The sequence below is a fragment of the Lepisosteus platostomus genome, chromosome 10, assembly GCF_059453375.1.
Source record: "Lepisosteus platostomus isolate fLepPlt1 chromosome 10, fLepPlt1.hap1, whole genome shotgun sequence".
NCBI lineage: Eukaryota > Metazoa > Chordata > Actinopteri > Semionotiformes > Lepisosteidae > Lepisosteus > Lepisosteus platostomus.
Window position 1 is genome coordinate 1,147,414 of NC_142620.1, and position 21,693 is coordinate 1,169,106.

The 21,693-nt window shown below is 37.6% G+C and overlaps 1 protein-coding gene across 1 annotated transcript; it reads left to right on the forward strand.

Annotated features, from left to right (window-relative positions):
• Nucleotides 1–215: 215 nt before the first annotated feature.
• On the forward strand, nucleotides 216–20,431 carry papola (poly(A) polymerase alpha). The gene is made up of 23 exons (XM_088647390.1): nucleotides 216–403; nucleotides 2,474–2,647; nucleotides 3,680–3,746; nucleotides 3,915–3,996; nucleotides 4,355–4,464; nucleotides 5,629–5,682; nucleotides 6,267–6,378; nucleotides 6,869–6,958; nucleotides 7,543–7,681; nucleotides 8,082–8,154; nucleotides 8,544–8,664; nucleotides 9,089–9,173; nucleotides 13,949–14,002; nucleotides 14,300–14,419; nucleotides 14,657–14,766; nucleotides 15,065–15,186; nucleotides 15,807–15,940; nucleotides 16,353–16,438; nucleotides 16,522–16,721; nucleotides 16,993–17,067; nucleotides 17,277–17,342; nucleotides 18,297–18,344; nucleotides 19,406–20,431. Exons 1-23 carry the CDS (start codon nucleotides 396–398, stop codon nucleotides 19,499–19,501), a joined length of 2,226 nt encoding a protein of 741 aa, XP_088503516.1. The 5' UTR covers nucleotides 216–395; the 3' UTR covers nucleotides 19,502–20,431.
• Nucleotides 20,432–21,693: the final 1,262 nt, after the last annotated feature.

Below are 21,693 nucleotides of genomic sequence, written 5' to 3' on the forward strand. Positions count from 1 at the left end.
AACACAGTAGATCCTAAAGACTGAATACGTTTTGTTTTGTTGCTAGATTTAAAATAAAAAAATAAAAAACTATATTTTTAGTTTCATTTTAAAAAGATATTATTTTTAAAAAAAAGACATATTACGTATTCACAAGAGAAAACAATGTAACTATAAATTGAAAATATTGAACTACAATACCCATAAGGCAGTGGGGGGGGGGGGGTACGTGTGACCCCTGCACTACGTCATTCTCGAAGGTTGCTGTGGCAGCAGTGGCGCCATGTTGAGACGAATAAGAAGAAACGATAACAGTGGGGTAAAGCAGACGATTAAAACCAACGTACTGTAAAGGACTAATAAAATATAATGCGAAGGGCATTCTGGAGTGTTTGAGACTACACGTTGGAGTTACGATGCCTTTGTAAGTATATTCTGTCTTTAACCATTGTGTTTGAATCGGGGACCGAGCGGGCCTATTCCGGTCCTGCAAAGGAACAGAAACTGAACAGGAACATCGGTAGTTTGGGTTGTATGTGCTTATAGTTTATGCACATTTACTGCAAAAGAGACTACCGTGGTGTGCCTAAAGGGCGTCCTTGTACTCTTCGTAATAAAGTGTGGCTGTTTGTGTGTCGGCCGGTGAGGCGGAGCTCCGAGCCCTGCTGACATGAGGGAGCTTTGTTTACCCCTGGATGCGGTCAGAGACTCCAGCTCTGCGCGGGCATATGCACCGCTGGGGCTCGTTTGCTCAGGCTGCACCGGGATCTTACGGAACATATTGCACGCAAATGGCGTTTGTGCTCTAAGAGGGTTTACATCTTAGAAAACCTGACGTTGTGTAACATGAAGTGAGGTGAAGGACCTCATTACATATACGTAGTACAAGACATCTAACACAGGTATGTATTATTGCACTTCAGTGTAGCATCGTGTAGCAAAGAGCTCTGGACATTGTCCTTATCTGTACTTCCTAGAAGCTGCTGCGTCGTCGGTTCAGTCCACCGGTGTAGCGTGAACACAAAACTACACTTATCCCCGCTCTCCGCTGGAAATAACATTTACTTCTGCTTTTAGAAAAAGAAAGGAGAAAACGTTTTTCCCCGGGGTCTCTGCCATCTCTTTACTCTGGCTGTTAGACTTGTTCGACGAATTGTTGCTCATTAAATAAAAATCCCAGTCCAGGACTGTGACCGTCGAGTAAACTGTCTTTCACCTGAGGTGGTAGACAGCTGTAGTTCGTGTTTTATGTTGTATGCACTCAATATATTCTAATACCCGAATGCATAAAATAGTTGTCTTTTTTTAAAAATGCCAAGTTATACCAACAGTTAAAATGTAATGAACGGAAGTATAGCAGTGCACTCGTCTGAACAAAACGTAGTGCATCAGTGAGGTAGTGGAATACATCTCTGGTAGGGGGGTGGGTTAACTGCTTGTGATCAGTTTAAATGCAACTCAAAAGTTCCCAGTTAAAAGTTCACGGTTGGAGGTCAGCTTTGGAATACATGCTCAAAAACGTCTGCATCACTTTGGAGAGCTAGAAAAATAAGGAATGTGAAAGGTCAACTTAAACTCTTCTGAATCTCTTTAGAGATTGGGTCTCTTAACTTCCTTTTGTGGTAATTATCCCAATTGAAGGTCATTTTAGAAGTTGTTAGGCTATCATCAATCCAAGTTGACCAGCCTCACTATTTACATTTTACCCCTTCTTTAGAAAAAAAGTGTTTGATAATGTCACATACTTACTGACTGTATTGTATTGCTGTATTATTGTATCATTTCGTTACACTGCTGTGTTGACTGTGCTAAGCTGCTGTTGCACTGCAATTTCCCTCACGGTATCAATAAAGGATCTCTCTATACTGCTGTGGACATTTTTCATTAGGAACTTTTGTTTTGCAGAACTGATTTTAAATCAGTTTAAATCAATCAGAAATCTGATAAGAGAAACAATAAAATAAAACCCCATGGTTGAGAAATTAAAGGCAACTATGAGAAAAAGAGAATACCCCAGCATTCACACGTGAATATTCTCTCTGTGTTCACATGGCTTTCTTTCCACCTCCCAAAGACATGCAGATTCAGTCTCTTTGACCTTTAAATTGTCCCAATCAGAAGTGTGTGGAGGGGTTTTCATACATGGGGGGAGGGGTTCCCAGTTCAACAAGTAGGAGAAATTGAAGCGGATGACAGTGATGTGCTGAATGGCCGCCTTTCGGATGGTCTGGTCATTGGAACGCTGTTACATTGGAATGGAACGTAAACTCGGTACCAGATTACCAAGATTTTTGGTCCTTTGACAAACAAGACCTAATGTGTGTTCTGTGCAGAAGTGGAATATGAAATGCAGCTTTTTTATTGTGGCAATTTTGATGGCAACAATTTCTGCAAAAACTATCGTATGAAAGAGTCATGTTAGCCGCAGTACAAACACAAATCCTAAAGGATCATTTAAAATGACTTATCTTTCCGATTATTTTGTGTTTTGCAGTCCTGTCGCCAATCAGGCTGTGCAAGCATTGCAGCAGCCCACCAAGCACTATGGCATCACTTCTCCGATCAGCCTTGCCCTCCCAAAGGAGGCCGACCTTGTTCTCACTCAGAAGCTGACCGAGGCTCTTAAGCCCTACGGTGTGTTTGAAGAAGAGCTGGAGCTGCAGCGCAGGTGAGATAATGCATGGAGTAGCTATGGAGCATGGTTAGTCCTGGGGTTATGTTAAAAATCTCCTCATTTCTGTTAGGTTGTTGAGTGTGAAAATGAATATATATGGCCTACAGCGTACAGTGATGTAGACCTACATCCAGCTACATCCAGCTAGCAGCCATATCACCCTGCAACTCACAACTGGTAACCCATTGTAGCTAACCAGGTGTGAGCCTCGTCAGTACCTGGATGGGAGACCTCCTGGGAAAAACTACGGTTGCTGCTGGAAGAGGTGTTAGTGGGGCACGCAGGGGGTGCTCTCTCTACGGTCTGTGTGGGTCCTAATGCACCAGTATAGTGACGGGGACACTACACTGTAAAAAGGCGCCGTCCTTCAGATGACACGTAAAACTGAGGTCCTGTGGTCATTAAAAATCCCAGGGCATTCTTGCCAAAATTCCCTTATGAATCATGACCTCCTAATAATCCCCCAAATATGAATTGGCTTCATTACTCCGTTCTCCTCCCCACTAATAGCTGATGTGTGGGGAGCGTTCTGGTGCACTATTGCTGCACTATTGCTGGCGTCGCATCATCCAGGTGGGCCTGCACATAGGTGGTGGTGGAGGGGATCCCCATTACCTGTATAGCGCTTTGAGTGGAGTGTCCAGAAAAGTGCTATGTAAATGTAAGCAGTTATTATTATTACATCCTGTAGACTGAAGGAGCTCGCTGGTGCTTTGCAAGATTCTGTCTTTAATATTGTGATGAGTCAAACTAAGTTTGTTTTAATGTGAGAAGAGAAGGAGAATTATTGAATTAATAGTAATAGTAATTGCTTATACTTATATAGAGCTTTTCTGGACACTCCACTCAAAGCGCTATACAGGTAATGGGGACCAGTGTGCAGCCCCACTTGGATGATGTGATGGCAGCCATAGTGCACCAGAATTACCATTGATTGCAGAGTTCTGCAAGTTATTTTTCTCAGAGGTTAAAGTGTAACAATGGATGTTAATTGTTATGCAATACTGATTTTTTTTTCCTGTTCAGAATTTTAGTCTTGGGTAAATTAAACACCCTGGTTAAAGAATGGATCAGAGACATCAGTGAAACAAAGGTATGTTTATTTTTTTCACTGCTCATGTGGATATCAAGAATCAGTTTTAGTGTTTTGATCAGTGTTAATATACTTGTTGCTGTCAGTTGATATTATAAAAAAAATACATACTCTTAGAATATGTATTTAATTATGCGCTGAAATATGCTTTCTTTTTATTTTATCCAGAATTTGCCAGCCTCTATAATCGACAATGTTGGAGGAAAAATTTTCACTTTTGGTTCCTATAGATTAGGTGTTCACACAAAAGGTAACATTCATTTTAAATGAAATTGTTTTTGTTTAACTGGCCATGTGAAAGTGGTTTCTAATGAGCTATATTTAAGAAAATATTTCAGAGTTTAATATGCAAGATGTGCCGGTGTTACTCCTGATGGGCTTCTTATAGAATCAATATGATAAATAATGCAGGAAGTGGTGTGAGATATGAAAGGGTACACTTTGAACACTTTTGAATTTTAATTTTTGGAAGCAGTAGTCTTATTTTTAATGTTTGTAAGATTTTGAGGGGTTTTAATTTTATGTTCCCTGACATTAGTCATACAATCGAGTTATACTCTATTTGATATTTAACTTTCTAATGTCTGCACTTTGCTGTTTGGTTACAGGTGCTGACATTGATGCACTCTGTGTTGCCCCACGACATGTGGAGAGGTCTGACTTTTTTACTTCGTTTTATGAAAAGCTTAAAGAACAAGAAGAAGTCAAAGACCTGAGGGTAAGTGGAAGTCCTAACTGGCAAGAAAGATGACATTAGGAATACCATCCTCGACGTTTAGTGCTGTTCAAAAACAACTAACAGCTTTTAAATTCAGTGTTAGTATTTGTCAGTAATGCCTCAGATCTATAAAATGTCAGGTGTACTCAACTGTAGTGCCAGTAGTTAATGCATTTATTTATTTTTACTTAAGAGTGATTCATTCTGTAATTTAAAAAGAGCATTTTGCAAATTATGTTGATTATGTTTCCAGCAGTATATACATGTAGGAAATTTATTTTCTTAACATTGTAATCTCTGTTGTAATTGCTTTAGTTTCTTCATCCCAACTTCTAATTAGTAATTGCAGTTGCATGTGAAGTACCGGTAGTGGACAAAAAAGATGGTCTTGATACACCATGGCACAGAGTCTACCACTGTGTGGAATTCTGGAGACATCTGGAGCGATTCAACATTATTCGTCCACAAAGCAATCAGTCAGGTCATGGCTGGTTGATTTTGGTGGAAAACACTCTTAGGTGTTGCTTCAGAATATACCATAATGGGTAAATTGGGTTCAGATCTGGTAACCGAACATCAAGGTTGTGTTCAATCAACCATTAGGTGACATCATCTTGGAAGACACTATACATATACTTGTTTGCTGTGCACATGGCGAAGGATGATTCATCTGGACATAACAGTGTTTGTTCACTGATCTGTAGTCAGTTGCCTGCACTCTTTGCATCACTAGATTTGTAAGCGACTGTTTTTGATTAAACTGGCTGGTTGCTTTTTCAGGTCAGCTTTGTAATCAGTTGATCTGCAGTTCCTTGCCAGTTAGGCCTTGCAAGTTGAGCTGCTGCGCTGTCGAGCTGTCTTGGTCACAGAAGGTCCTGCCATATGCCCCCGACAATCATGCATCTTTCGGAGTCACTGAGGGCTCCTCTTCTTACCGGCCTGCTGGCCGTAATTTAAGCAACCAGGCTTGTCTGCCATTTTTTGTACATGACTAAGTATTCTCATTGTATAAGCTTAGATATTTGTTTAATGCATGAGCCATACCTTTCTGGTTGCCCTTTCAGTATAGTAAGTGGCCTTCATTTACCAAGGTTTCCATTTTTTTTGTCCACTTCCTATAGGAGTATGGTTTCTAATTCAGCTTTTTTTTTTGCTTTTTTATAGGCTGTTGAGGAAGCATTTGTCCCAGTTATTAAATTATCGTTTGATGGCATAGAGGTAGGATTGATGTGTTTCTATTCTCGTTTAATTTTAAATCTTTTGATTCAATTTTTCCAAGAACATATGCAATGTCAGAAATGAGGAGACCAACAACCCATAGAGCTTGTTTGCGTGGTAGCAGTTAATTTATCCAAGGGGTTTATACAGCTGTTTTGTGAAAGAATAAATAGTCTTGGATTATCCAACATATCTAGCAGTTTGTTTCAGATTCCCGTAATCCTTTGTGTGGAGAATTGTCTGTTCACCTGTATTGGAAGTACTTCCCCTTAGTTTTCATGTGTCCTCTGCTTGTTTCACTGTTGACACTGTTAACATAGGTTATCTTTCACATTGTCTTTAAGGATTTTGAACTTGATAAACAAGCCCCTTATTGTTTAAATATGTTTTTTCCTTGGGTAAATGTAAAGTAACCTTAATTTCCATTATTTAAACATTTGATGACCAGTCAACTAATAGTTCAGTGTAGCTACTTGTCCTACAAGTGTGGTGTAACTAGTGATTGACTATTCTGTTGTGATTGAATTAAGTAATTAGAAAAGATTTACCGCTTGAAACACTACTTGTTTCTCTCTTGTTTTTAGATTGACATTTTATTTGCTCGATTAGCATTGCAAACAATTCCTGAAGACCTGGATCTTCGAGATGACGGTTTACTCAAGAATTTAGATATTAGGTGCATACGAAGTCTTAATGGTAAGTTTTCCGATAGTAACAGACATACATTGTCATACAGTCAAATCAAAAGGCTAGTCTCATTAAGTGTAAATATGACCTGAAGTAAATCAAAAATCAGACCTGCATGCCAATTTCAGATAACAAACCCTAAGTTTGACAGCTATTTTAGTGGCATATTTTTACTCAGACTGGCCAAGAGGCTGAAGAAAGATTAGATGTGAAAAAGGGGTTAACTGATTTCTTTCTGCACAAAGACTTCTTACTACAAGGAGTTAGATTTGTAATTTGTAATGGATAGTTGGTTTAAGCATTATTTAGTCCTGGCCTGCTTGTCTGATCTCTGCAAAACTGTATATGTTTCGTCTAAGCAGGGAGTAGTTCCTTTTAGATATGGACTATTATGTTAACACCAGTAAACGTCAATTGTAGGCCTCAGTGCTTTTTTTTGTCCAGAACTGTAAAGCACTCTTTTGTCATGTTGGCATTTTTGTTTGTGTTGCATTTACAGGTTGTAGAGTCACTGATGAAATTTTGCATCTGGTACCAAGCATTGAGAACTTCAGACTTACCCTTAGGGCGATCAAGCTGTGGGCAAAACGTGAGTTCTTTAATTGCATTTCTTCTTTAACCAGTTCATATGTCATCAGTCAGGTAGTGGAAGACATTTCTACATGCTGTATTTGATTAAATCTGTGATCTCTGTAATCAGGTTATAGTGTTCTATAATTTATCAACTTCGAACTTGAAGTTTCAAGCTGTCTAACAAAGTGGATCATTTGCATCTTTCTTGCGAAGAGCATGCAAGCTGAGCTCTTAGCTTTTCCCATGTTTAACATTTTGTTCGTGCTGTGAAGCACAATTTTGAATGTAATGATGTCTCACATTGTGAACATAGCCAATTGAGGAGGAAGTCTGAGTTATTAGCTTCTACCTGACAGTTTTTTCAATAAAGATTTTGTACATTAACGCACGATAACTCCCTGTGTTGCAAAGCACGTTTTTGAGGACTTTTGAAATATTATTTTTAAGGCATGAAGAAAATTGCTGCAAACAGGCATTAAAAATGAGAATTGCATGATTTTTGTATTGGATATGGTAGCAATAAGACCTTTAAGGAAATGATTATAGTTATTGAACTTAATTTAACTTGGACAGAAAAGCTGTAACTTGAGTGTATTCCAGGTCACAACATCTATTCTAACATACTTGGCTTCCTCGGTGGTGTGTCGTGGGCTATGCTCGTTGCTAGAACATGCCAGTTATATCCAAATGCTGTAGCATCTACACTTGTTCACAAGTTCTTCCTGGTGTTCTCAAAGTGGTGAGAAATTAAGCATTCTTATTTTTGTGCATTTTTCATTTTATTTAATGAAATAGATGTTTTTTGTAAGTAATGTAAGTGATGTGTTAATCATATTTTGCTGTTTTGGTAAATCTGTAGGTTATATTATGATTAAATTAATAATTAAGCTGACTTTGACATCTGTGAATGTTTCTATTTAAATTAATGTATTTAACTCTTGACCTTGAAGATAAATCACAGTTAAATCATTCAGTCCTTGTGATAGCTTTGCTTCTAAATTAAAAAAAAAAACATAAGTTCTACCCATAGTCCAAGAAAACACATTGTAGATATAGGGTGTATGTATGCACAAACATAAACAGGTTTTGGTTACAGTAACTTACATTAATGCGATCTGAATTGTGTTTCTTTATCTTAGGGAATGGCCAAATCCAGTCCTTCTGAAACAGCCAGAGGACTGCAATCTCAACCTTCCAGTTTGGGATCCCAGGGTAATTTAAACATTCCTGTTAAATTTCTTGAGCATGTCTATGTTCATTGATTGAGCTGTCAATGAGGATGAAGAATCTTTTTGTCCTTTTTTTAATAGTTTTTCCTGTGAGCATTAAAAAATGGGTTGTTGTAACTTATTGAATAATACAACACTGCTTGCCTCAGCTTTATAAGGTTTCAGATTTGACACGATTTTTTTCTGGCTTCTGGGCACAGCAGGAATATGTCACTGCTTTGTATTTTTTGTCCTTGACAAGTTCACTGATAGTCAAAATTCTTAGGATGTTCAAGCAGCCAGAGAAACACATTAAGGTTGAAGTAAAGTCAATAAAGACTCATTTATTGTAGTTTACAGTGTATTTGCTTTTCTTTTTCCCTACCTGAACAGGTGACTCCAAGTGACAGATACCACTTGATGCCCATTATTACACCAGCCTATCCACAACAGAACTCTACCTATAATGTGTCAATATCAACTCGAGCTGTCATGATTGAGGAGTTTAAACAGGGTCAGTAAAATATGTCCATAATACAAGTGCTGCACAACAGCATAGACCTTGCATGATTAAGCTTTTGATGTTTGTGGAATCAATCTGTTTGTCTTTTTAACTCCATAACGTTTACATGGCTATACATTGTCATTAGATTGACAAGTATTTAATTTGAAAAGTTGGTGCTCTATTGAAGTGTCTGTTTTAGGTTTTCTTGCAGACTTTAAGGTGATAATATTTTTGTACTAAGGTGGTTATTAAATCAAGCAGTATCATTTTAAATAAAAAATGAAATTTTAGAGGTAATATCTCAAAATGATGAAAGTGTGCCATACTCACATGTAGTGCAACTAAGTTTTACACATACACATTCTAAGAAGGTATTCTGTCATATCAGAATGAGTCTTGATTGTAAGTGAGATTTTTTTTTTTTTTGCTATAGGTCTTGCCATCACAGATGAAATTTTGCAGAATAAAGCAGAGTGGTCCAAACTTTTTGAAGCACCAAACTTCTTTCAGAAATACAAGTATGTATTAAACTGCCTATCTTGCTGGACACACATGGTGAGAGTTTACTATTTCAATAAAGATTTTTTTTTCAAAATATATCCACCCTTCTTAGAAAATGTGATGTGATTTTTGTGTGATTTGTCATTTAGATTTGGAATTATTTCCAGTGTGAGTTTGAAATAAAGGCATATGTAGACCAGACTGTTAGTACATTTTTTTTTTAGTTAATTAACATCAGTTTCTTTCAGCAAATAAACATTTCTCTGAGGTATAATGTACTGAATGAGTTTATTAACATACAGTAGTTTAGAATTTCTTAGTTCTGATCTCGCTTCTTTTAATATTCAGCATGAAGTGATACACAAGTGTCAATAATACTTGTAAATGTTGAGCTTAGAAGTGAAAAGGTAGGTACAATAGTTGTACAGTATTTTATTAAAATATTTGTCTCCTGGTTTTTCTTGTGCTTTATTAAACTGTATGCTTTTCCAAATAAAATACTTTAGTTCACAATTTGCACTATGTATTTCTTGTTAGTGTGGTTTCAGCAGCTTTTTTGTTTTTACATATTCAGTTAACTTAACAGGTTTTGACCTTCTTTAAAATACAGTAAGGTACTGGGTGATTAAGACATTAACACCTGTAATGTACCACAAAATGCGAGCTGTCATATTCTAAATTTGAATTGCCAATGTTAAGCTTGTTGTTCCTTAAATGCACACATAATTTTTTCTTACTAAATAGAAGAGTTAAACAGATAATTCAACTGCAGAGTTGACATTTTAAGAAACTTGAAAAACCATTTTAATATATCAGTTAGTAGAAAAGTTATTTTTCGCACAAAAATAATGTTATACATTTGAGCTGGGAGCAGACCAATTCTTAACCGTATTGTATAAGTTTCGGTTGAGTTAAAAGTGTGAATATCTTTCATACAAAAGCTTCTGTAGCTGTGAAGACCAGTGTCTGGATTCTGTACGTCCAGCATTTTGTCAATATAGTGTTGAGTATTTGTCCGTATAAAACTCCTCTTCAGTGCACAGAGAAGTAACTCACCTTAATTCTGCATGAGAGACTAATAATTTTCATATAGGCTCATGTATAACTCCACTTCTCAACTGGTTTTGATAGAGCGAAGTAAAATAGGAATAACGTGTTTGAAGCCTGCAAGACAGAACGAGGGTTTCGGTGTGGAAAGTGGTGTCTTTGGAAGTTTTTTCTTGTTCTGTGAAATGGGGTCATTCAAAATAAGCACACAACTGTGGCCTGAGACTGCCTCTGTCAAGACCTGATAACTTAGTTGTTTCCAAAACTCCATAATAATGAGTGCATTAGTTAGTGCAGCAATGGAGGACAATATAGGTATTAAGCCTGGCCATACAGTTACTGTAGAAATTATGTTGCTTTCCTCCTTTCCTTTCATGATTTTGTTTTTGTCTACGCTGACAAGATATTGTGTTAATCTAGTGGACAACAGAAGATCACATGGATTTAAAGTAGTATCACTGACTCTTAAATGACCAGATTTATGGCAGAACATGTCAGACGTATATTCTGTGAAAATGACTCCTCTTGGTAATATATTTGTGATCAGAAAGTGTGTTCTCCGATATTATTGATGCTGTGCAAGCTGAAGACGTAACTTAAGCTTTTTAAAGCAGCAAGTTTTTATATCCTTTTCAAAACAATAAAATTAGAAGTGGTTTGCATTATTTTTCTAAATATATTTTTAAAAGACTAATTACAATTTAAAATTACTTAGTAACTAGAGAAATATCTTTTTCGAACAATGCCAATGAGTCAAAGAATCTATACCAAGTACCCAGTATGACACTGCTTTTGAAGACATTGTATAGTGTGTAGCTTGTAGTTGACTTGCCTGAGCAGTAAACATGATTAGCATGTGTACAAGCAGTCTGGATTGAGGCACAAATCTCCCCAATTGATATCTATTCTTCTTAATTCCTTAGTGTATACTAATAAGCAGAATGATCTAATGGAGTTGAGTTGAGGTCATGAGCTCCTTATCTTCCTTTTGTGATTTTGCTCAGGGTTACTGTATCTCAAACAGTTGTGAAAATGTTGCACTATTGGAAGCAGGAAGTATAGTAAATATTCTACATTTGGTAGAGCATGGACTTTTTTATATGCAGTTAATGGAAATGTAACAGAAAAGATTTAATTTGGATAAAGAATTTATACCATTTCCTTGCCAGACCTTAGAAATCCAAGTACTGGCACAGAAGCTGAAGTAATTATTTAAACTGACAGAGATTTTTGTTTCTCACTTAACCTAATTCATAAAAAGAAGTCTGCTTTCCCGTCTAAAGCATGAATAGGCTACTAATCACTACCTCTGGATCCAGGCTAGAGACCATTACGAATTGTCACTGCAGCTGTTTGCCACCAGAGGGATTGCTACTTTACAATTTCCCTATTGAGGAACAGCAATCTGAGGTTTTCATACTTGTGCGAATTAGATTATAACATTTTACGACACATTGAGAGTTTGCTTGTTTTGTTAAAGTTTCAGAACTAGGATAGAGCTCAGTGCTATTAGGAATGAGACTCCTCAAATATGTCTGACAAACAGGATCCATTTTTTTCCATTTTTTCCCCCAAATTTCAGACTACTTTGCCAAGTTGAAATTTCTCTAATGTTTTGTTTTGGACAAGTAAGACTTCAGAAATGTAGCAGACACCAAGTTTTTTTTTTTAATAGGTTGTACTTTACTGCTCTTTTCCTCTCGTATATGGACCGAGTCTGAATCTAAAGCTATATCTTTTGATCCAGAACAAAGTCAGTACCTTCAGTGTTGAGTGTACTTTTTTTTTTACTATAACTTTAGCAAGACTCACTGTAAAAGGCATTCAGATAAGGTTTATTTTTTTGGTCTTAATGTGCTTAGCTTCATACAATAAACAATTTATACTGTGTGCTATTATTTACGATGCAGTATTTATCCTGTGTTTCATAAGCTTCAGGTTTGCCTATATCCCCACTGCTTTGTGAATTTTATGTACCATATATTTCTAAATAAATGAATGATTTCTTCCTGTGTCAGACCTTTTATTTTACACGTAAGGCCTGATGAGCAGAATTTTTCCCTGTGACTTCTGTGGAATAAGTGTCATGCCCCACCAATGGAAAGGAACTTTCGAGCCTCATACCTGTGCTGTTTTCCAACAGAAGTGAGGCAGAGGAGTAAAGTGCCTCTTGGTTTAATGCAGTTCAGTTGTGTCCCAGCTCCTTGTAATGGACGAACGGATTCAAGTTTTTGAGAGGAATATAAAGCCATTAACTTTAAGATTATATTCTCCGCTATTTTGAACTGTCATTTTACCTTATTTTTAATTTGTTATTTCAATTAGAACATGTCTTACACTGTTTTTTTCCATGAAAAGTGTGCATATATTCTCATATTTAAGCTAATTTGATATAATGAGCTGTATTCTTCCATGCTGGGTTTTTTTACTTCCATTTAAAATCCTGTTTTGCTTTTGTTGTCCATGAGGGTAAACAATTCACAAATGCAGTAAAGTAGTGTGAACAGGAAGATTACAGTCTTAATTTGTAGCATTTATAAAATATTTACATTTAAAGTATCTTTTAAGTTCTTCATATTTGAGTTTTTAGGTTGTTTGCTTTGGCATGCATAATTTCATATGTTTTTGCAGATAACTTCCATCAGTTCTCATAACTGTCCCAGTTGCACATTGTACCCCATGTGCTTTCATGTCCTTTTGAGGGCGTAGAATGTGGTGTTAGGGGTGTGAACTGCTCTTGATATACAAAGCAAGATATACAAAGGAAGCTACATTTCCTTTGAAATTTAGCTGAGAGCAAATAAATCAAACACATCCTAATAAAACCTGAAGTGATGTCATTAACCTGCAAAGGATGAATAAGTTAGCACACAGAATGTGCTTTAATGTGTCTTGAGGACCCCCCCCCCCCCAAAAAAAAATCAAATGAGTAACAGGTCATTGCCGCTTCTGTGTTGATGTTAAGAAACCTCACGTTAAGAAGAAAGTGACATTTAGCTTTAGGATTTTATTCTTCAGATTGGAAAGTAAGTTCCTCTTCCAGATCCACACTGACATGTACAATGTAACAACTATAGGTGAAAATGAAGATATGTGCTTCATTTACCTTTTTTGTTATTGTAAACTTTACATTCCTCAAATGGAAATAAGTTGGCCAGTGAATTTGCAAACAAAAAATATATTTTAAATATAATGATATTTTTAAAATAATACCATTTAGTATATGCAGATTGTGTGTCTCATTGTGTATATAAAGCACTTGTCAGTACCTCTTAGATGTTTAAATATAATAGTTTGGGGGTAAAAAAAGTAAGATTAGAAATGTAAATCATGTCATTTTTCTTATTTGAAATACCACATAGGTTAACAGTAGTGATGGAGGTACCCTGTTAAAATGTTCAGTGGATCTTTAAAGTTTATTCCAAGCAGTGACAGAGACCTGAATTTTTTCCCTTCCCTGAAATACATTTTGGACATGCTTTTAGTGCACACAAAAACACCAAACTGAGAAACAGGTTTATTCCTTAGCCGAGGAAATGTAAAAAAAGCTAAATGTTAAAGCTAGGTGCCAGGTGCTACCTGTGATATGTACCTTCCGTGTGGCCATGTAGTTACATCTAAACCCTGGTGTCTCTGCTCATGTAATGTTGTCCACCTTGGTGTTTTTCATATCATGTCTAAAGGTAAACAGTACGTTTGCTTTGTTAAAGGATGTAATGGAATTGTTCTGTTTTTATATTCCAAGGCATTATATTGTGTTGCTAGCAAGTGCACCGACAGAAAAACAGCACCTGGAATGGTAAGTAGAAGCAATTATTGTAATGACATTTTGTAGTAACATTCGTTTTTCAGCTTACTTATGTTGTATAACTCACAAAATAAGTTCTTCACTGTGTCAGCATCATAGAGCAGGGATTTTTATTTACTGTTCAAATATAATATTTTAAAAAATAATGCAATGAAAATATAGTACGTCAAAAGGCATTTCTTCAGTTTGTCAGTTCAGGGTTTTCATTTAAGGTACTGTGCCTTTTATATGAAGCAATCCTGCAGTGGTCAGCAGTAAATTTTATTTATATCTAACTGTCTCTTACAGGGTTGGTCTGGTTGAGTCAAAAATCCGCATCTTGGTTGGGAATCTGGAGAAGAACGAATTCATCACGCTCGCTCACGTGAATCCCCAGTCTTTTCCAGGCCCCAAGGAAGGCAGTGAGAAGTACGTTTCATGATCATGTAATAACTCCTCAACGCACTGAAATTCTGTTCTGAGATATCAGAATGGTTTTGAATACAATGCCAAGCACCAGCATAGAAAGGTTCTCATCTGCATTGTAGATATTTCCTTCCTTTTTGAAAAGCAGCCGTGTATTGTGAGACTGGAAATGTCTGGTATGTTTGGCATGTGTTGAGCATCTGATGGGCTTTGACCACTGTGTGTTCTTGTTTGCATTAGGGAAGAGTTCAGCACAATGTGGGTCATAGGGATTGCGTTCAAGAAAATGGAAGGTGCTGAAAACCTCAATGTTGACCTGACATATGACATTCAATCATTCACTGACACAGGTAAGAGGAGTTGTTAATATAATTCTTAATATTGTTTTATTTGAAGCCAGACTATTGAAAGTGCTACTTACAAACACTAACAGCATCATGGAAACAGTGCCAGAGCCAGTATGTGTGCAGTTGTAGCCTGCACATCAGTGTCTTACCAGGGTACCCACACAGCCAGTAAGACGCAGTAATTTTACCCGATTCTTTAGTCCGTGTGCATGCGGATGTCACTGGATGTCACTGTTCATATACATGTAAGTGTTCTGACTGGCAACAAGTAGTTCTGTTTTCCTTTTCTTTCCAATTCTAGTTTACAGGCAAGCAATAAGTAGTAAAATGTTTGAGCCCGATATGAAAATCACAGCAATGCATGTAAAGAGGAAACAGCTGCACCAGCTTTTGCCGAACTTAGTAATACAAAAAAGAAGAAAGGTAAGAGATTTAAATTAACTTTAAATTAATTCATAACACATCAAAACATCATCAGTCACTAAATATGTAGTATTGGATTGCGTGAGCTAATTGGCCCGAAGCAAATTTGTTTAAAAAATCAAGAGTTTATGTACAGTATAGTTGCTCTACATAAAAATGATTATTGACTTTGTGTAGAGAGGGGATCCTCCACCTATACATTTGAACGTGTAAAACAGAAATCTTCAGTTATGTCGGTTACTAATGTTCAAAATGATGCATTTATTGTTTTGGGTGAGTTAGTATTGCACTAGAGTATGAACTTCATAGCATTATTTAAAGAACATTTGTAAACCTTCTTGGACAGTGTTTGTTTTCTGATTCATAGGTAACACTGACATTAGGGTATTGTAGTACTACTAAAACACATGAAGACAGCCAGTTGGCTAATTTCGCCTTATTGTTGAATTAGAACTTGCTGATGTGGTTTGTACGGAGGAGGAGAATAAAAGTGCTAATCAGACAAGAAGTGATTTGATTTATTTTTGTTCCTGCCAGGAAGTGCAACAGAATCACTGTACATTTTCTTTGTAATTGTGATTGTGTAATTTGTAATTTCTTTGTAATGCCCTGTCTTGCAGCACTCCACTGAGGGTGTAAAGCCAGTGAACGAGAGCAGCCTGGACCTGTCTCTGGACAGCGACAACAGCATGTCTGTGCCTTCGCCCACCACTGCGGTCAGGGGCTCCCAGCCCCGCTCTGCCAGCCCCCAGGGGTAACGCCCTCCTTCAGCTGCACCCAGGGTTTCTTGTTCAAACACTTCAGCATTTTGGGGGATCACAGGTTCACAGATTCATTCCCCTTGAAGCAATTCTGAGTTCATCTAAATAAAACTAGACCCAGGAAATGGCTATGTACTGTATTGCAAATAAGAACAGAAGAAAACTGCACATGGGGAAAGTTTTTACAAAATTATTTTACAAAGTGTGTATGTTGCGTCATGCTAAAAGTATTTTAGCTTTATGTGATACTAAACCGACAACATTTTCACCACGTTATCATGATATTTTACTAATATATGTTCATACTTGCTTCTCACTGGTACATTTTTAACATTGTTGACCAATAGCAGATCTGTCTCTGTTGTTTCTGATGAATTTTCTGCAATTCTCCTCCTCCTTGCGAAGGCTCAGTCCTGCAGCCCCCGTGGCCAACAGCCAGGCTTCAGAAGGCCCGTGCAGAGGCGAGGGGGCAGGAAGTTCGGTCAGCCCAGGTCTGTACCGCCCGCGCGTCTGCTCAGTCGTTGTGAGAGCCGGGAAGGCTTCGCTAGGCTGACGAGTGCCATGTCCCCCTCAGGAGTCCCAAGCGACGGCACGCCGCCAAAGCCTGTGGCTGTGGCCCCACCGCCGAAGCCAGCCGCAGCTCGTGGGGTGTCCTCCACGCCCGTGATCAAGCGCCCCCTTCTGGCTGCAGGCGGCTCTGCAGCGAAGCCTGCCGCTAAGAGGACAGGGTCCCCCATCCAGGAGGAAACCCCGAAAAAACCAAGAGCAGAGGAGGTAGGACCCAGCAGGGCAGATATAAGATTCAGCACTCTACCGCTGCACCATCAGGCAAAAACCGAATCAAAATGTGTTCTTTCAAAAAATAATCTCAAGGGAATATGTGATCGATTAAAATCGTTTGTAAAAATATAATTTTTTTGCAAATAATTTTTATATTTGTAACATGAAAAGTGAAATTTTACCCAAAGCTGTTCAGAAAAATGTTATCAGTCCTTTATTTTTTTTAAATCTTGCATTTAATTGTAATTATTATTTTTTTAAACAGGACCCATCAGAAAGTCGCGTGTCAGGAGATAACAATACAGCTCAGCCTGATGTCAAGCCATCTGTAGAGATGGAGGTAAATAATACCTGCTGATGTCTATTCAGAAGCACTTACCTCAGGTTAACTTAGTTAACTTAATTCAAGTCTGTGAATATCCTTATTTTAAAGAGCATGACAGGTTTTTCATTTGACAGTCATTTGCCAAAAAACAACCAGTATCACATTTTTTTGTGATTTGATGGAATTACTGTTGTAATTTTCCATGCCAATATCTGTACCCACAGGTTGGTGAAGAGGTGAGCTCTGTCAACGCATCTCCAGGAGAAGCCAAGAGCGAGGGAGCCGTGAAGGTCTGAGCTAACCTTCCTCCATCCCTGATCTCAGCAGTAGACCGTATTTTATACCGCAGTGGGAAAGCTAAGCTCATTAAGGCTGTGTTTGAGTATTACAAGGAAAATACTTTAGGATCCTTTGGAATGAAATGCACTACATAATTATGAAGAAAGTGTAGTGTTCTATATAATATTTATAGAAATATTAAAGGGTTTTTGAAGCAGTTTTGGCACTGGGCCCTTTGACATTGCCACTGCGGTGTGCAGAGGGAGGAGTGGAAGCCAGGTGTTCTGGCCAGGTGCTCCTTGCCATGTGTATAAGATGCTGAGAGCTCCAGCTCCAGGTTGTGTTAGGAACTTGCTACATGAGTGCAATCTGGGCTCGTAATGTTACAGGCATCCCTGCCCTTCCTAGGCTCTACCAGGCCACAGTAGGGCCCTCTCGAGTACAGCGCCATGTCCGCATGAGAACATAAGAAAGGTTACAGACGAGAGGACACCCTTCCTGCCTTCTAGCTTGTTTGGTTGTAGTTAAGTGACCCAAGGATCATACAGCTGCAGCTTATTCCACACTCCCTACAGAGAAGTGCCTACTGTTCTCGCAGGATAGTTTCCACAGATACCCTCTGGTGTGTCTTTCACTGCTTATTCTGTATTCCACTGGGTGGACAGCGACAATAGATTTGGACGGTCTGTAAAGCAAACATAAGGGGGTCAGCTAAGTAAATAATAATAATAATAGGCTTTTTCTTTTTTTTGTTAAATAAGAAATGAAGAAGTTCTGATGAGAGAGCTCCCATTATAAAGTTGCGGCCTCAGCCAGAAGCCTGAATGTGCAGTGTGTTTTCTGTTACAGTGAGAATGATGTGATATCTTAAGTTGACAACTGTTCTATAATACTTAAAAACTCTTTTAATGTATATGTTTCAAGTAATGTACAATTTCTCGTTCATGTTTTCTCTCATTGTTAAGGAGCTGGATTCAGAACAGAAGTTCACTCCACCTGTTCCTGTCACACAGGTATGAATTTTATCAAAAAGATGTCAAAGAAGTAAAATAGGAAAGTGTATCATTTAACTTCGAACACCTGTAAAGTTTTCCTTTCTAAAATTTCTTTATTTTGTCCTGATGGTCATGCATCACTGTGTGCTAGAAGAAAAATAAGATTTGTAGATTAATTTTGTTTATGTGTACAGTAAGCAAAATCAAACTACATTTAAGATATGTAGTTGTATGTATAGTTGTTATTCATTTTTTACCCATTTCAAGTATGTTAGTAATAAGCAGATCATTTGTTAAAATAAATATGCATGATATTAAAATATATGTGCAAATATGTTTCCCTTGACACGTTTATAGAGTTTCTCTAAATTTGCAGAAAACACTCCAAGTAATCCTATCTTTTTAAATTCTGATGGCATCAATCATTTTGCTTGACCTTTATCTTGAATATTAACTTTAAAAAAAAACTGCCTTTAATTGGAAATTCGGAACTGACAGTTTATATTGCTCAGCTTGACTGTGGCATCCCTCTGACTCACACGGGGAAAGCGAAGAGGGGAGTCCTGTGTTCGGAACATGCACCTGGCCAGAGATTTACTGACGTAAACAGAGCTCAGGGGCGAGAGGTCGCTGTTGTGTGACAAGCCGAGGCTGCCCTGGCTGACTCTAGCCACCCAACCACAGCAGCACCCCGCCTTGTGAATCCCACTCCGAATGCCAGTGACAGCCCAGGCCCAGAGAAGTGATGTCTGGGCTGCAGAGCTCACCCTGCACTTTGGACAAGTGCCTTACTCACTGAGGCCTTTTAGAGCCCCTGTTTCTGGTGACATGTTTGATTCTGGAAGGGATTTATAAACATACATTTATTTAGAATCTTAACTATAGTATAACCCTACACAGCCAGAATGGGTAATAGTAGCTGCCCATTGACTGTGGTGTAGGTCACAATTGTCTGAAAAGAACAGGTGTTACCAAAATACAACAAGCAGTAAATGCATGTATAGCTAAGAGAACATTTCTGGAGATGGTCCTTGCTACAGGGGACCCATTTCATTTGTACTTGTATTTTATTTTTTCAGAGAATTCCCAGCACAGACCTGTCCGATGTTCCGCTTCTTCCTGCCAATCCCATTCCAGTTGTGAAGAACTCAATAAAACTGAGGCTAAGTAGGTAGGAGAAGCCCAGAATTCCTGGAGAGCCGTGGAGCTAAGACTCACACAGAAGGACTGAAAGGTTGCAAAACGTATCAGAGGCCAGAGCAGTAGCTGCACCTGTAAGGGACCCCTGGTGCTGATTCTGGCCTGTCTCCCTGGGGGAGTTAGCTATTGTTTTCTGGGAGCACGTCATGGCATTATTCCCCAGAGTAGTAAATGACAGGAATTAATGGTGAGCAAATGAAATGTCATATCTTCACACTGTTCACGTGACTGCTAAGATGTATGTGTGCGTGTGTACATTTTTCGTTTTGTTTTCCATTGTTTATATAAAAACAGGAAAAGTCCATCAGAGGCACAGAGTTAGGTATTTTTTTAAGTACTGAGCTTTATTTTAACTAAGAACAAGGCTGGGCCTGTTTTATGCTGTCAGCAGTCACCACCAGAATCCAACACTGCCCAGTGACTTCACTTAGTAGTAAAGACCACTAAATAAAAAAATTAAATTTACAAGGTACCCTCTTGTCAATAATTCTGTGCCTTTATGTAGATTTTGGATGGATTTGATAAAAAATACAAATATACCAAGTTACAATAATGAATACAGTCTTCAAAATTAAGTATGGCTAATTGAAGTAGCTCAGGTTGGAGAAAATAACTACCAAAAACTCATTCTCAATGATATGTTGCATTTTATTAATATATTGTGTTTTCTTAGCTTAAACTATGCCTTTTTTTTCCTGATGGTGGCTAGAGAAGAATTATTCAGGCACATTTCAGTCATTTTTGAGGAATTCCCAGCAGTTTTCTTTTTTCGTATTTGTTCAGTGACTGACATGAACAAGGATTTTGAACAAATAAGTGCAGGTAATCTGTGCAAGACTGTTCATTTGCATTGTACCTCGTGTGTCTGTATTGTACAAAAAAATAAAATTTCTTTTTGAGAGTTATTGCTTTGTATTTTGAATTTGATAAAAAATGCCATTTGGATGTAAAACCATATTAACCATATTTTAGTGCACAGCTGTAACAGTAATAATCTCCGTTGACAGTTTTCTGTTGGCAAAAAAAGTTGTAACATCCATTTTCATTTATTAAATTTGAGTTGAGATTTGTTAATTTAACAAAAAGCATTGCTCTCCTTGTCATATTTGTTAGTGTTAAAATTTTGAAAAGCTAGACAGTACTAGCGCTGTAATTAGGACCACTGTCACGTGCAGAAAGATGATTTTCACTATCTTACCTCGATCTACATCATTTCCCGCCACGTTTCTCAAGCTTATTTGTAAGAATTGTACTTTCAACTTAAATAAAGTTCTTACAAAGCCTACAAAGACCCACTCTTATTCTCAGTGACACTACTTAAGCAAGCATATAAATACTTCACATGGGAATACTTCATCCATGCAGTTTTGGAAAAAAAACATTTATTGTGCTATATGTTACATAAAATGTAACATTGAAATATGATTCTCACCTTTATTAGATTGCCTATTGCTTATTTTTCCTATTTCCTCTCCCAACATAAGTAAAAAAAAATATTTGATTAATATGTTTGCTGTTTTGTACCAAGAAGTATTAAGCACTGTTTTTTTGTTATATTTACAGACAATAAATAAAGCATTTGGTGCTGAATACATCCACCCAGTGGTGAATATCAAGTACACACTCTGCAAAATTCATGACATCCCTTTACAATTTCAAAAACAGTCGTAAGTGATGACTGAAACTTTTAAAACATTTGTATGCATCGGAAATTGTATTCTAGGAGACAAATGTAGCCTTATCTGTACTCGCAAATGACAAACAGTAATAACAATAATAATACATGAACTGAACACAATAACTGAACATGAGTTACGATGAACTTTTTCTTGTGATGTTTTTTACGGATTCTAACAGTTCTTTCTTTGACGTACAATAATAAGTGTGTACAAGAGTCCCTTCCATCAGGATGAAACAGCGAGACCTTCAAGAATAGATTCTGATCCAGATGTTAAACTAGAATGGGGGCTGGCACCCTGCAACACACTTGCCATTGTCGACACTCAGGGGTTTATAGCGACGTTCAATGAAAGCAGCAAATAAGCCAGGAAGAAATGAAATTTAAAACTATGCTTGACTGGTCTGTAATTCTCAACAAGGGTCAGCAGTCTTTCAGAAGGGGTTTGCCAAGACTAGGCTCATGCAAAACATGCAGTTTTTTATTGAC

Bases quoted from the DNA above. Each gene is read 5' to 3' on its own strand.
- papola (XM_088647390.1), top strand. The intron at 6,959-7,542 runs GTGAGTTCTTTA...AGTGTATTCCAG, and splicing joins GATCAAGCTGTGGGCAAAAC to GTCACAACATCTATTCTAAC. The intron at 18,345-19,405 runs GTATGAATTTTA...TTATTTTTTCAG, and splicing joins CACCTGTTCCTGTCACACAG to AGAATTCCCAGCACAGACCT.